The sequence below is a fragment of the Homarus americanus genome, unplaced genomic scaffold (assembly GCF_018991925.1).
Source record: "Homarus americanus isolate GMGI-L3 unplaced genomic scaffold, GMGI_Hamer_2.0 scaffold53975, whole genome shotgun sequence".
Taxonomy (NCBI): domain Eukaryota; kingdom Metazoa; phylum Arthropoda; class Malacostraca; order Decapoda; family Nephropidae; genus Homarus; species Homarus americanus.
Window position 1 is genome coordinate 124358 of NW_024733110.1, and position 15159 is coordinate 139516.

The 15159-nt window shown below is 39.5% G+C and overlaps 1 protein-coding gene across 2 annotated transcripts in view; it reads left to right on the plus strand.

Moving 5' to 3' along the window:
- The window catches only part of LOC121869254 (COP9 signalosome complex subunit 3-like), a 29849-nt gene extending 16563 nt beyond the window's left edge, over positions 1-13286 (plus strand). For both annotated transcript variants that reach the window (XM_042370501.1, XM_042370502.1), the window contains 4 exons: positions 269-420; positions 8942-9101; positions 10877-10990; positions 12915-13286. In XM_042370501.1, the coding sequence (XP_042226435.1) occupies positions 269-420; positions 8942-9101; positions 10877-10990; positions 12915-13076 (588 nt within the window). In that variant the 3' untranslated portion in view covers positions 13077-13286. The remainder of the gene's footprint in view (positions 1-268; positions 421-8941; positions 9102-10876; positions 10991-12914) is intronic.
- The last annotated feature ends 1873 nt before the right edge of the window (positions 13287-15159 follow it).

Consider the following 15159-nt stretch of genomic DNA (forward strand, 5'->3'; position numbering starts at 1 on the left):
CTAGGAGATGTAAATAGAGTAACCAGTGGCGGAAAGGGGGGTTCGTGACAATATCTTGTGCTTGTGAGACCTCACTTGGATTATACAGTTCAGATTTGATCACTGTACTACAGAATGGATATAGAATCCCTAGAAAGCATTCAGAGGAGGATGACAAGACTAATCCTGGGCATTAGGGACCTTGAGTACAGAGACAGAATAAATCATCTTAATTTGCACTGTAGTTTCCTCTATTCTTATGTTCCTACAGTATATAATGTGTTTTCAGATTGGAAGGATCCCAAAGTATGCTTCCCTGGTGGTGACCCGCTTCATCAAGCCTCTAAGTCAGGTATACTGGGACTTGGGGACAGCATTTGGTACAAACTGTCCAGACAAAGTTTGTTCTGTTATAAACAAAAACCAAGAGACGTTTGGAAGGTATGTATAATATCTTAATTTGAATGTTTATTGAAACGTTCTCATGTATTTTATGGCCTGCAGATTTTTGCTGAAGGTCCTGTCCACTAGAAGCCCTCTTCGTGCCCCTAATAGAGAACATTTACTCTCGGTTGTTAATTAGTGTTTTGCTGCATTTAGGTTGAGGGTGGATAACATTAGGGTTACTTGGGATGCTGTAAAAAATCAGGTTCACTGAGTTAGTGAGGCTGACTTGGTCTTGGAACTCTACTTTGGTTATGGGGTTGAGGTCATATTTCTGCTGCAGTATTTAGCTGTCAGCCACTGCACCTTCACCATTTTTTACTCTCTCAAACTCCTTTGCTTAAAGTTCACAATGTATTCTGTTGGTGTTATTTAATGGAGTAGAATCATTGGCTGGATTTAGTCTGATTAATAGTTTATGGTACACAGTATTAATTAAATTACATAACGTTTATTTACAAACTATATTACCATATTTTATGAAAATATAGGCTAAGAAAAAAGTACCAAGAAGAGATGTTTGCAAACAGTGCTCACTCATTTTAGCAATACCCTAGTTATTGCAAAGGATGCGTTCCTAAGTGTCATTGCGAATACTGGGGCAATTTCCCCCTAAGAATGAAATGTAAATGGGGGGGGGGGGGTGGTGCATCCCCAGCTGGCAGCTTTCATCACATATTTTTTTTATATACAGGTTCACTCAATATAATGCAATAAAATAACTACAATACAGGTACACCACCAGTTGTCAATCACCGTTGGTTCCAAAGCCTTGCCGGATTATTTGTTTTACTGGACCAACCGAGGTCAGGTAATAATAATTCAACAGTACGCCTCTGACCCACTAATTATACACCTCCTGTGTCTCTAAAGCACCATGGACTGAGAGAAACTTAAATTAAGCAAATGTTAAATGTAAATTAAATGTGAAAAAGCCAGAATTTTGAGCAACATATTACTGTACACATGTTGTACAGTAAAGCCTTTGATAACAAAGGTTCATCCAACAACTTTTCATATTTAAAACCCTAGATAATTTCGGACCCAATTCAATTTACATCCTTATTTAATTCATATTTATGACCAAAATATAATAAAATTAAATTTTCATATAAATAATAATTAAATCCTGATGTGATATAAAAAAAAAATAAATAAATAAAATGCGCCTTGCTCAAAGAAGCTGCCTGGCTAATGAGTGGTAATGCGCATCACCAGTAAACAACACTCGGAGCTTGGCGGTCCCTTTGTTTTCACGCATCTGAATAGGAACAGGAGGAAAACTTTCTCACGCTTCTTACGGCATTTTTGCATCCCTATTCAACATGAGCAAGAGAGCAAGTGATTTTAGTGCTGGTTCAAAAGCTAATAGAAAGTGTCTAAGCTTAGCCGAGAAACTAGATGTGTTAAAACGATGTGAAAAAGGTGAGAGGTCTGTGGATATTATATGGAGCAAGCAATGAACATATTTTCTGAAGTGGATCCATTAACACAACAAAGCATTGAAATTTAAATATACGCAAATGACCTCTACATAAAGATGTATAATGAGAAAAGAAAGCATCTGTTTAAGGTTCTTTCGAGAGCTTTATTATTCAAAGGCCTAAACCATCAACTTCAGCTACACCATCAAATACAGCATCATAAGCAGCTTCAACATCAATTTCAGGTTCAGTAACAGTTTCAGCAACAGCTTTATAGAAAGCTACAGCTTCAGTCACAGTTGAACCTGATGACTTCGTCATCTGAGTAAAAACTCGCACATTATTCATTGGCTGTCGTTATGTTTTAGACTTTACCACCATTGGTGAGTAGAATTTTAGTTTTACATTCGTAAATATTATTTAAAACATATATGAACAGTAAATAAGTGTGGCTATCATATTCTTATGTAGAGAAATGATATGTTTCCACATGTACGCACTTACTGTTCATACGTTGGCGTTCCCAATCCTCTTGCTTTATTTCTTTACCATTAGTGGTTAACTACTTCTAGTGTTCCATTTATTAACATTACTTAAAACATACATACAGGTATTCACAGTGGAGGACTGGGTCAAAAATTTCTCCCGGGAAAACTTGTAAATGGGCCCACTCAAAAGGGTCCAAAAGGGCCCACTTAATCCCAAAACGTAGTCAAATGAATCAAATAAAAGTAAAGGTTTTAAGCAAATAAAATGTCACATCTATTCAATATTGTTGTACTTATTTATGTTAATGTGTGCATAATACAAATACTAGAAAATTTTAATAAACTTAAAATAAAAATCTCAATCATAGAACAACCAATCTGAGTAATTTACAAAGCATAATTTGAAATTGTTTTCAAAGTATAATTAAAATTGGAATGTGTGCACATATCACTAAAACAGTCAAAATTCAGTAATTTACAAAGCACCAATCACCTAGACAGCAAGCAATCTAGAAAACTGTGTCAATTTTTTCACAAGAAAAGGAATAATATCATCCACAGAAATTTCAGAAAGTAAATCTTTTTCGATGCTGCTGAGCATAAAAGTTTCAAGTAGCTCATATGATAGCGAAGAGAGTAATCGAGTTTTACAATTTTCAACTTAATGAATACGCGTTCGCAACTGACTTGTGTGAACGACAGGGTCAAAAGATATTTGTAAGCTAAGAACAAATTCGAGTATGCAGATGCATGCAAAGAATACTTAAATAGGATACGGAAACGCCACTCCCAGTCAGTCTTACTTTTTGCACTGTCACTATGTTGAAATTCCCTGTAGTATAACCTTCTCCTCACCTAGTTATTATATGACATATTTGTATCACTTATGTTACTTGTATTTTTTTGTGAATCAAGTGACCTATTCCTCAATTATGTAACTGTATATTTTCAGCCTTCTGGCTGCCATGCTCTTTCAATAAACCATTAATTATTATTATTTATTATTATTACACACACACACACACAGCCTCACATACACCCTCACACCCTCTCACACACACTCCATACACACACTTCACACACACACACACACACACACACACACACACACACACAGACACACATACACACACATGGGAATTAGCCATTTGGGGGAGGGGGGGGGGTGGGTGTTGCAGTCACTTTTACCCCCAACAGACCTTCTCCCTCTGGCTGGGGATGTGGGTTGTTGACAGTATATTCCAGGCAGAGGGCTTTTATTTTTTTTGCTTATAAAATGCCACTGACTTCACTTAGGAGAATATAACTTGCATTGCTGAAATTCTTGTAAGATAGCGATTAATTTGAGTATAAACATCCCATATTTTGCACCATACATAATAATTTTAGTAATTAACTTAGTACATTTGCCTACTTTTACCTACTTTTACTTTTATCTTCTTCACCACTGATCGGCTAGTTAGCCGCTTGGGCAATCAGTTACGTCTGTTACGCACTGTTGGCAAGTACAGGTTGTGGTAATTTATGTGGTTGCAGTTTCAAAGCTTTGTGATGTCACTAATGAGTCTCCATATGGTCCTGGTTTATTCATTGATCTAAGTACAAAGTAGTCCTGTCGAGCTCTCATGTATCAATTAATTTTAAAATATAAATTATAATATAAAATGTTATAAGACAATGGTTTAGTAGTGCTGTTAATGTGTGCTGTGTAAGTGTCTTGGCATGTCACCTCACGACCTGACTCCTGAACAAAATCTTCATCCCACAATGTGCTTGGCAAGCTGAAAAATAAACCCACACACACACACACGCGCGCACGCACACGAATTATGACAACAAGCATTCAGTGAGGGTCTTGTTGTGTGACTACATGGAGGTGAATTAAAAGATCAGCTGTTGAGGAGCTTATCGCTTGGCAACACTGGTGCATGTTACCGCTCCTTTCTACTCCATCTCTCTAATTACTCACACTTTCTGCTTTCTCACTCCTTATTTTAAAATGTTATGTAATGTAATGTTGAAGTGATACAACTTTGCGTATTTATACTTATATTTATCACAATCTCTAAAAATACTTCAGGTTTCGTGTTTATTCAAGACATCTTCAGGTCATGAGACCCACTAATCCCCCACCCAAGAAAGGGTGACCTGACATTCTATCGGAAGGTCAGTAACATGAGACCACTAATCGCTCACCCTACCTCAACCTGACATTGAGTCAGGTCAGGTTACCCCCCCCCCCTCAGAAAATAATTTAACTTCTATACTTATTCAAGACATTTTAAGAAAATGCTCTCGATTTTCAACCCCAGAAAATTTGTTTCTAAAGCCGGAAATTTTTGGAAAATTCCGACTTTGGGAATGATTTTCCAAGCAAATTTCAATTCCGGCTATCGGAGATTTCCGGGTTTAAGGGTGTCCGGCTAACGGAGATATTACTGTAGTAATTATACATGCTGAGTTTATAACTTCATTGTATTCCTTCCACATTATGTTACATAAATTTTAAATTATTTAATGAAAATAACAAATTGTACAATATTGTACAATCATGAATGACAGTCATAGTAGAATGAGTGAGAGAGGCAGAGTGTTGAGGTGAGATGTAGCGGTAGGTAGGAAGGTGAAATTATGTTTTAGGTGGTGGTGGGGGTGGTGGTGAGGGTGACTTACCTTTCATTATAGTAGAACATTCTTTCATTAATCGGAAAATGGGTAGTAAAAACTTGCCTTCATTATAGTGAGGTTTCGCTCAAGGGATAAACGTTCAGTGATGACTTACTGTTTACTTTCCACAAAATGTATGTAGGATGGTGTGTGCACGTAACTGAGTAAGATAATTGAAGAAAGTTACATATATCTACCCGAAAATATGATTTGAAAAACAACCGTAACACCTCACAGCTTGGCCCAGTAGCCTGGTGGTTACAGTGACGAGTCAACCTAGCTTCAATGCCATGATTTATCACTGTTAAGCACTATTCTGTCAGTAAACACTATTAATAACAGTAAATCCAGTGAAATACAGCTGGCGAAGGAGGAGAGTCAATAGTGGACGACACGCTAAATAACAAACTCAGTCACTTACTTCCTTTACTGCTCCCGTTGCCAGGCGTACGTATGGGAGAAAAACATATTTTGTAGTCTACTATGAAACTGGTGGCGGGCTCAGTGATAAACAAATTATATAAACCATTCATTTTCCTATGAGAACTTAACATTGTTTCATTACTGGAGTGAATGAATTAATATTTCCAAAAACAGAAATTGAGAACTGTTATAAAGAAATAGATTAACACTCACCATTCCTTGCTGGTTGTTCCTCTCCCCTGCCACTGATGATGATGAAGGCAGGGGAGTTACATGTTTTCCTCATCTGCTTAAGAAGAGGAGACAGAGGAGAGCCATGGAAGGTCAGAGCTGGGAGTGGCAGGAGGAGGGTCATCCATGTCGGAATCAGATTCAGAAGGAGGAGGTGTATGAACAGAAGGAACACAAACAGGAGGCTGAGGCTTTCTTGCAGGTGTAGAAGGTGTAGGGCTTGGAGTGGACTAAGGCAAGAAGAACATGGAGGTTGGAGGCTGGGCAACCTGGTGCTTGGAACTCAAGCACCAGGTTGCCCAGTATTTCCTTATAAGGAGCCAGGAGCTTCTCCATCCCTCTCTTGAAGTTGACTGATCTCTAGATAAAGGGATCGATGTCAAAAAAAATAGTCCACAGCTGCCCTACAAGACAGCAAGCCCCTATTGAGGTTCATGGTGGTTAAGGTGGACACCTCCACTTCACCTTCTTCCTCCTCATCTTCACGACACTGCTTCTTGACAAGCTCAGCCAGCTCTTCCCCAGCATGACCCAGGAGCTCCTTTTGCACCTCCTCCTTCTGAAGGCTGTCGAACCCCTCACCTCCCACTTGACAGGCAAGCTGGACAATATGCTGCACATCCTCGTCAACTGTGGGGAAGCCAGCAAAGTTGTTCACCACCTCTGGCCATAAGGCCCTCCAGCAGGAGTTAACACAGAGCTGTCAGGTCATCATGGCACTGCTGGGTGAAGGAGGTGCAGTCTGCAATGGAGAACTTCTTCCACATTTCCCTCACTGACGCAGCACCATCCCATGTGTCCTCGTCCAAAGCTTGCCGTATCCTGCTGAAGGTGTGGGTTATGTACTTGGCCTTGAAGAGAACAATGACTCCCTGGTCGAGTGGTTGGAGGAATGATGTTGAGTTTTGGGGCAGAAAGATCACCGCAACATTTTTGTTGGCAACCTTGAGGGCCTCAGGGTGGCCAGGGCAGTTGTTGATCACGAGAAGGACTTTAACGCCAGGCCTTTTTCCTGCAGGTAATCCTTGACCTTCCTCAGAAAACAATTGTGAAACCAGTCGGTGAACAACACTGCTATCTTCCAGTCTCTCTTGTTGTGGCGGTAGAAAACTGGGAGGAGGTGCATGTCTTTATTCATGAGTGCACCCGGATGCTTGGCATGGTACAGCAGCATGGGCTTGATCATGTGTCCTGCAGCATTGCCACATAGCAGGAGAGAAACACGATCTTTGGCCACCTTGAAGCTCTTTGCACTCCTTTCCTCCTTGGACATGAACGTCCTGGTTGACATCTTCCACCACAAGCCAGTTTCATCAGCAATGAAAACCTGCTCCGGCTTGCAGCCCTTTTCCTGGATAATCTCAGCAAAGATCACAGGATACTCCCTTGCTGCTGCATCACCCACCGAGGCTGACTCACCAGTGATCCACAAATTGTGCAGGTTGTAGTGCTTCTTGAAGTTCTCAAACCAGCCCTTACTGGCATTAAAACTTTTCTTTGTGGTATCACCAGAACCACCAGCACTAGCACCACCTTCACCACCTTCCTCAGCATGGAATCGGTCATACAGGACCTTCGCTTTCTCTCGGATAAACTTGTGGCTGAGTGGGATGTGGCGGTGGTTAAAGTCCTCAATCCAGATGTTCAGGGCTTTTTCCATCTTCACCATAGCTGTATTCCTCACACTAGCAGCTACCTTGGCAGAAGAGGGGCACTTAGGACAACAGCATTATGAATCTCCCTATCTTTCTTCTTGATGTAGCAGACAGTTGACTCGTTGATGCCACACGCAGCAAAGCTTTGGCCACTCCTAAGTTTGTCCAGTTGTATCTTCTCCACTAGGGTCATTTCTCTCTCTCTCTCTCTCTCTTATTTTTTTTTATTTTTTTTTTGAAGAAGAAGAGGCCTGGGAGGACCTATATCTCCAAGGAAGAGAAAAGAGCGCCAGGTTTTAAAGCGGCAAAAGACTGCTTGGCATGAACGCTGCCGGCGACTTCAAGCTGAAGCCTATATTGATTTATCGCGCTGCTAACCCACGGGCCCTGAAAGATTACTCTAAGGATCACCTTCCAGTGATCTACAAAGCAAACAAGAAGGCATGGATAACCGGCGCCATATTTAGCCAGTGGTTGAACGTGTATGCCGTCCCTGCACTGAAGGAATACTGGGCCAAGGAGAACATAGACTTCAAAACTCTTCTGATCCTTGACAATGCTCCAGCTCATCCTCCCAATCTCAACGACTTACATGACAGTGTAAAAGTTGTATTCCTGCCTCCCAACACGACAGCACTGATGCAGCCTATGGACCAAATCTTCATCGCCGCTTTCAAGGCGTATTATTTATTCCGTACTATGGCCCAGCTGCTCAAGGCTACAGACGGAGAAAATAAACCTACGACCCGAGAATATTGGTGTGGCTTCAACATTCTTCATGCAATTGACAACATTGGCAAGGCATGGGAAGAGGTTTCAGAAAGTTGCCTGAATGGTGTGTGGCGTAAACTGTGGCCCGAGTGCGTCAACAGTTTTACGGGATTCACGGACTTAGTCCCAGCAGTGAATAGGGATATCCTCAGCTTGGCTAGAGAGGCAGGCTTTGATGAGCTGGAATCAGAGGATATTGAGGACGTCCTGGCATCCCATACAGAAGAGCTCACCAATGAGGATTTGAACTAACTAACAGAACACAGTCCCGCCATCCTCCTCCTCCCCTTCACTACTTACCAGATGCTCGCTCTACCACCTCTGCCCATCGGTGTGTACCAATACAAACTTAGTAGTTGTATATGCATGCATTATTTTCTATAGAAATGGCAATGATTTTCTGTATATGTAATGTATTTCATGGGGCAAAATGGAGGTTCAGGAATGTAACTCCCATATTTTATCTATTTCTTAAGGGGAAAATTGATCCGCTTAACGTTGTTTCGTGTTACGTTGCGTTTTCAGGAACGTAACCCCGATTTTAACCGAGGACTTACTGTAGTCTTTTTCTCTTCTATTTTTAATTTCTTTATACTCTTACTTTTTTTGCCCCCCCTAGGCTCTATTTTGGGTTGATGAACTGTGCCCAGGTGGGTTGTTCACCCTAAAAGAAAAAGAAAAGTGATATTATGTTTGTTTTGATAAACTGAGTGTTTTGGTTTAAATTACTTGGCTTCTTGGGTGTTATCCTCTTGTTTGGTGAAGCCTCTCACAGAGAGCAATGGAGAACTGTACCACAACAGCTGTAAAACTACCAGTCATTGTCAACATTTGCTGATTGTTTTTAACACTTTGACAGAGACCAGAATATGGGACTGGTGAAGCAGTGCCTAAGTGCTCTGTATAAGAAGAACATCCAGCGCCTCACCCGGACCTTCCTCACCCTCTCTCTGGCGGACGTGGCCAACCGTGTCCAGCTGTCAACACCACAGGAAGCTCAGAAATACATATTGAATATGGTAATGTGTTTTGTTATTTGTGATGGTAATGAGTACAGTACAGTGCTGTGCAGAACAGTACAGTGCAGTACAATACAGTGCAGAACAGCACAGTACAGCACAGTACAGTGTTTACTGTACAGTACAGTGCAGTGTAGTACAGTGCAGTACAGCACAGTGCAGTACAGCACAGTACAGTGCTTTCTGTACAGTACAATACACTGCAGTACAGTTTATAGGACGTAGAGTGTTTTTAGTGAAGGTTTTGCTGTTCCATTACCCTCAAAAACTTGGGTCGACCTATAAATGAGGCATATCATCAATTAATTATTTCTTGGTCAAAAAATCAGGGTCAACCTATAAACGAGGTAGAATTATAGACGAGTATATGTGGTATTTCTTATGGGGAAAATTGATTCCGTTAACGTTGTGTTTTCAAGAACTTAACCATAAATGAGGACTTACTGTATAAGAGGATGCCCACACCCACATATCTCAGCCAGGAAGAAAAGACAGCCTTAGGTTTTAAAACAGCAAAAGATTGGGTTACACTCCTTATGTGTGGGAATGTGGCAGACTTTATGATAAAACCTGATGACTACTTAGAGCAGCTTACCAGGATCATAATGACTGGACTCTACATAAGATGGCAGATATATTCAAGTGTGCCAAAAATTTAACACGACTATGACCCATCAATGGAATTAAACATCAAAGTGAAGCAGAATATTGAGAATGTTTTACATTCTTGTCAAGAAATTTATGAAGAACTAAAAAAGAAAGCCAAACAATTGCCAATAACAATGTTTCAAAAGCCGAGATCCAACCCCTCCCTCCTCCTCCACTCCCGTCACTCTCCTCACCAACCAGCCTGGTGTCGTCTGCATCACCCCTGCCACACTCACGGCCTGCCTCTCCCCTTCACTCCACCGATACAGCTTCCTCACCTGCCGGCCCTTCATCTGACATTCTGGATGATCCCTGTCCACAGGTATTAAAGGAGGAGTAGTAATATCTTCAGCAGTTCATGATGAGGCAAGAAAAGTACACTTTATATACATAAGTAACACTGCTAATTATTTTGCTCCCATAATGTTGGTATTACACTTATGACTGGGATAAATTATATATTTTTCCCAGTCATAAGTATGTTACTGGAAAACCTAATATTCAGAATGTACGCATATTTCATTGACAGCGTTGTGTGTGAGGCGAGTAGTCATGTGTGTGCCGCTGGTGCAGACATGGTGGTATGGCACGGGCCGTGTGAGGCCGGGAGTAGATGATGCGTTACTGCTACTGTAATCCAGTTGACCTCCCTAACATCACACCACATATATTTGCTTCTTATTTAATAATTTTTTATTAAAACACAGTACAACTGTACATAAAGTAACTGTACATACCTATGTAGTATTTAGAGGGCTGAAATAAAAAATATATAAATATTTATATTTTTCCTAATTTATGGTACACTAGGGTATTAAAGACTGTTATTTGGTTAATTCTACATTTGTGAGTGTCCCAGTAACCTATCCCTCATGAATGTTGAGGTACAGTACTGTATATTGTTGAGTGTCACTCTAAAGCAGAGGAAGAATTTTTCTATCTTTGCTTTTGGTGAAGGTGTACTACCATCCACACTTGGGTTAAGTACCTAGTTCACAAAAATAATTTTGGAAAGTGGCAGATTTCATTACTGGTGATTTCTTTGGTTTTTATAATGTGTTCAAGAATAGTTGTACAGTATAATACAAAGTTTGAGTGATATATCACTAATTATTTTGATTCAACAGATTGATGATGGAGAGATCCATGCCAGCATTAATCAGCGGGATGGTATGGTGGTGTTCCTGGACAACCCAGAGAAGTACAACTCTCCCACCATGATGGCTCATCTTGATAAAGAGGTCAGTACAGCACTGTAAAGAAGTTCACTTGAAGGATACAAGACGTTTTGACCCGTTCTCGTGACACCCGACACCGAGTCAGTTCAGGTCCCCCCAATAATAGCTTTTGTCTTTATTCAAGACTTTTCAGAAAATTCTCTCGATTTTCAACTCCGGAAAATTTGTTCCCATATCCGGAAATTTTTGGATAATTCTGGCTTTGGGAATGATTTTTCAAACAAATTTAAATTCCGGCTATCGGAGGTTTCCAGGTTTAAGGGAGTCCGGCTAACGGAAACCACACACGCACACGCACACACACACACACACACACACACACACACACACACACACACACACACACACACACACACACACACACACACACATTGGTCCCTCGGTTAATGAAAAAAAAATTTGATTAACGAAATCCTTACGAAAATCACGTTTAGTTTTGAATATTAGCTGATAAGCTGTGGAGGTACTCAGCCAATTCAGTAATCTCTTCTATGTTTATATTCGTTTCCATTGGAGTAAATATCAAGAAAATTGTGCTCTTTAATATTTGTGCATTTTTTTATACAGTACTGTATTAAAATTATTGGTTATTCTAAAATTTAGCCATCCAAGCTCTGTTTACATAAAGTTTTTCAACTATTTTTGGCTTATATATGTAACTTTATTCATTTATTGAAACTCATTTACATGCACACACTGTCCTAAGGACAAAGCTGAACTGTACATGTATCAGAATAATGTACAAAATGATTACTAAAATTTTTGTCTAGTGCAAACTATGGCATGTTTACATTCAAATTAATCACTATCTTATAAGAATTCCAGCAATGCAAATTAAATTCACCCCGGTTACTTCTATTAAATTTAATAAGCATAGAATAAAAACTCAATCTAAAGGACATAAATTAACATCTAAATACTTCACACCACAGGTGCCAACTGTCAAACATGTCACTGTCACCCCTCCCTTCCTCCCTACCCCCCCCCCCCACCTTCCAAAGAAAGATTTGGGGGTTTTCAGAAGGCTTTAAGTTTTAGTCATATATAATAGCTCAGACTAAAGTTAGGAGAATATAAGTTACATTGCTGGCATCCTTGCAAAACAGCGAATAATTTGAATATAAACGTCATATATTTTGCACAAAAGATAAAATTTTTGCTCTCTCTAATAAAATTCCCTTTAAAATGGCTGGCAAGCGTAAAAGTGAGAGTTCTCGAAGGAGACGATTACTTCGCACCGTAACGCTTGGAGGAGCACCACACTAGGTGTCAATACTTTCGAGTTAGCCCGACTGCATAACAAGGCAGACAAGCGCCAAGGCCAGAAATACTCTGCCACCACCCCTCCCGTACTAATTGTAGCCCCTCCACATATGCAACTTCTGTGAACGACCCTACCGGTCCCATATCGGCCTCTTCAGTCACCTCAGAACTCACCAACTTAGGTGACAATAGTACAAGACACTGAGTGAGAGGCAGCTTATGATCATTAAACCAGACAGGTATTGGATGCATCATTTTGATGGCATTATATAAACAATAAATAACCTAAACCTTTATATTCATAGCTTTAGTTTCACACGTGACTTACAGTATAAACATTAACCAATAATATCATACAGTACAGTACTAGGAGTTCTGAATGTTATGTATACTTAAAACAACTTGAACATAATTTGAATAGCTATAACACTAAGTTAGTTCTGTTCCGGCGGGAACGTGATGCAGTACAGTATTATGGTTCCGGTGCATTCATAGCCACCCTGCTAGCTACTGTTTGGCAAACATTTCAAAGGGTTCATTTAGTTTGTAGTTGTTTTACTGTTACACTTGACATCATTCATGTTAGAAATATGCTTGATAACCTCTCTTAGGGTATTACATTATTACTGTACCACATTGTAAAGTGTTTATTTTTTGCACACAGATGCAGTTGTGTATGGAGGTTGAGCGCCGACTGCAAGCTATGGAAGAAGAAATTGTAGTTAATCCCCAGTATGTACAGAAGGTGTTGGGACCACAAGATGATGAAGGGCCCACGCCATCCTCTGCACAATCCACCTCATTCTCTATTGTTTCTTCCATGTGATCACCTCTTCCTTGCCTACTATATACTTGATCACTTCTGTGTGGATTAATTTGTAAGTGGCTTTCATATTTGAGGAAACCTAATCCTTTTATATCCTTATTTACTGCATCTAGCATCTTATTACTCCATAGATCTTTATAAATGTTTTAAGCTTCTATTTAAGATTGCTTTTGCTTAACTGTTTCTGGATAAATAAAAAAGAATTTATTACAATTACTTTTATTTCTTATCTTATGTCAAGGTGCAAACAATGGACACTGTGTATTATGTATGAAGAAATATTAAATTCTCTGGGGAGGAATGTTACAAGTGCTTGGATAAGAGCTAAGGTGAGAGGCTTTATGGGAACAAAAATGAATAACAAGAAAAATGTGGGACGGGGAGAGGTTAGGTTACTTATTAAATAGACAAGTCACAGGCATATAAATCCTAGTTTTAGTTACAAGTAAGGAGTACAGAAAGAAGGAAGACTAAAGGGGGATAAGAGTGGGGTTAAGGAAACTGTGATATTCAGCAAAAGAATGACTGATGAAAGATGGGAAGGAATGGTTGTTGAGAGATCCAAGAAGCTTTTGTGGAGGAAACTGAGTAAAGGAACAATTGGAATCAGAAGTTAAGAATAAAAAAAATAAATAAATAATCACGTGACTGAAAAATTTAATCAGTTTTACAGTGATTTTTAGTTATGTGAAGCACACAAACCCAACTCTGAAGTTAAAAGTGACAATAAAGATGGTTACCTCCCACGTGTGTGTCTTCCCAACAGCCACCACTGTATTGTTATTAATTCAAGCCATGTGTTAAGTATGAATTCTGACAGGTAACCTTCTGCCTGGAGATTGTCACTACAGATGGAGGTGGATCTAATCACTACAATATCCATGAGGACTAGCCGTATTCTTCACCTGAAAAGAAAGTCATAAATGAGGACTGCTGTACTGTGTGTATGCTATCACGTCACATTGGAGGGAGGTAGTACTTGACTGGGCTGGTGACAAATACCCAGTTGTCATAAGGGAAATTACCGTATTTTATGGCATATGCTGTACGATGCACTTTTCTACCTGGCCCAAATCCAGAATTAATAATATTTTACAGTTTACTTAAACACATTATCATTATTGTACTTTGAATTACAGTGGGGTATGCTATAACGAACGGATCCTACTACGAATATTCCTATAACGAACGGTTTTACCTATAAAATTGAGAATGCTATAACGAACGAAACTCCTACAACGAACATTATTTAATTTTTTTTTTTTTTCTAATTTATTGTTTTTTTATTACAAATATTAATGATATTCTTTATTTCAGGGATTTAGATGCATATTTATGCACTTTTTTACATTTTTTACAATTTTATATTATATTTTTCAGTGTTAAGTGGTTGTATTTGGGGGCCTGGAACGGATTAATCCTATAACGAACGAATGCTATAACGAACAAGGTTCTAGAACCAATTAGATTCGTTATAGCATACCCCACTGTACCATATATGAGGGGCCGAGTGCAACAAGGGGCCAAGTGCCAAAAATCACAATAGAGAAAAATGCTTTTATAGTTTGGAAAATTAAAGATGATGCAACTTTTGAACCAATGAAGATATTGAGTTCATGCAAGTGGCAGAGTATAGAGCTGTTAAAGCTGGTTATAAGATACTAAAGTCATATTAATTGAACAGATTGTTTATCGTAAAAATTGCATTGTTTTGACGGGTAGTGTTTGCAGTTTCATTAATATGCATTGTTGACGTATAATTTTCATTGCATGGAAGCAATAATGTATTAAGACCACACCAGAAAGTCGAAGGTCATTGTACTGTTTGCATAAAAGCAAACCATACCAGGTATTACCAATATTTTGACTGAGGCCAAGCACCAAAAAGTATAGTAAAAAAAACAAATGCAGGTACTGAAGTCTAGTTATTAATAGAAAAATACAGTAAACACCACCCACCCTCTCTCCCAGGAGCCTCCTCCTCCCTATGTTTCCCCCCTATTGGTGCGATAAGACTCGTCACTGGGACAGGCTGGAACATGCCACGTGCCACCAGCCCTCACTCCCACCCTCTTCACCCTCC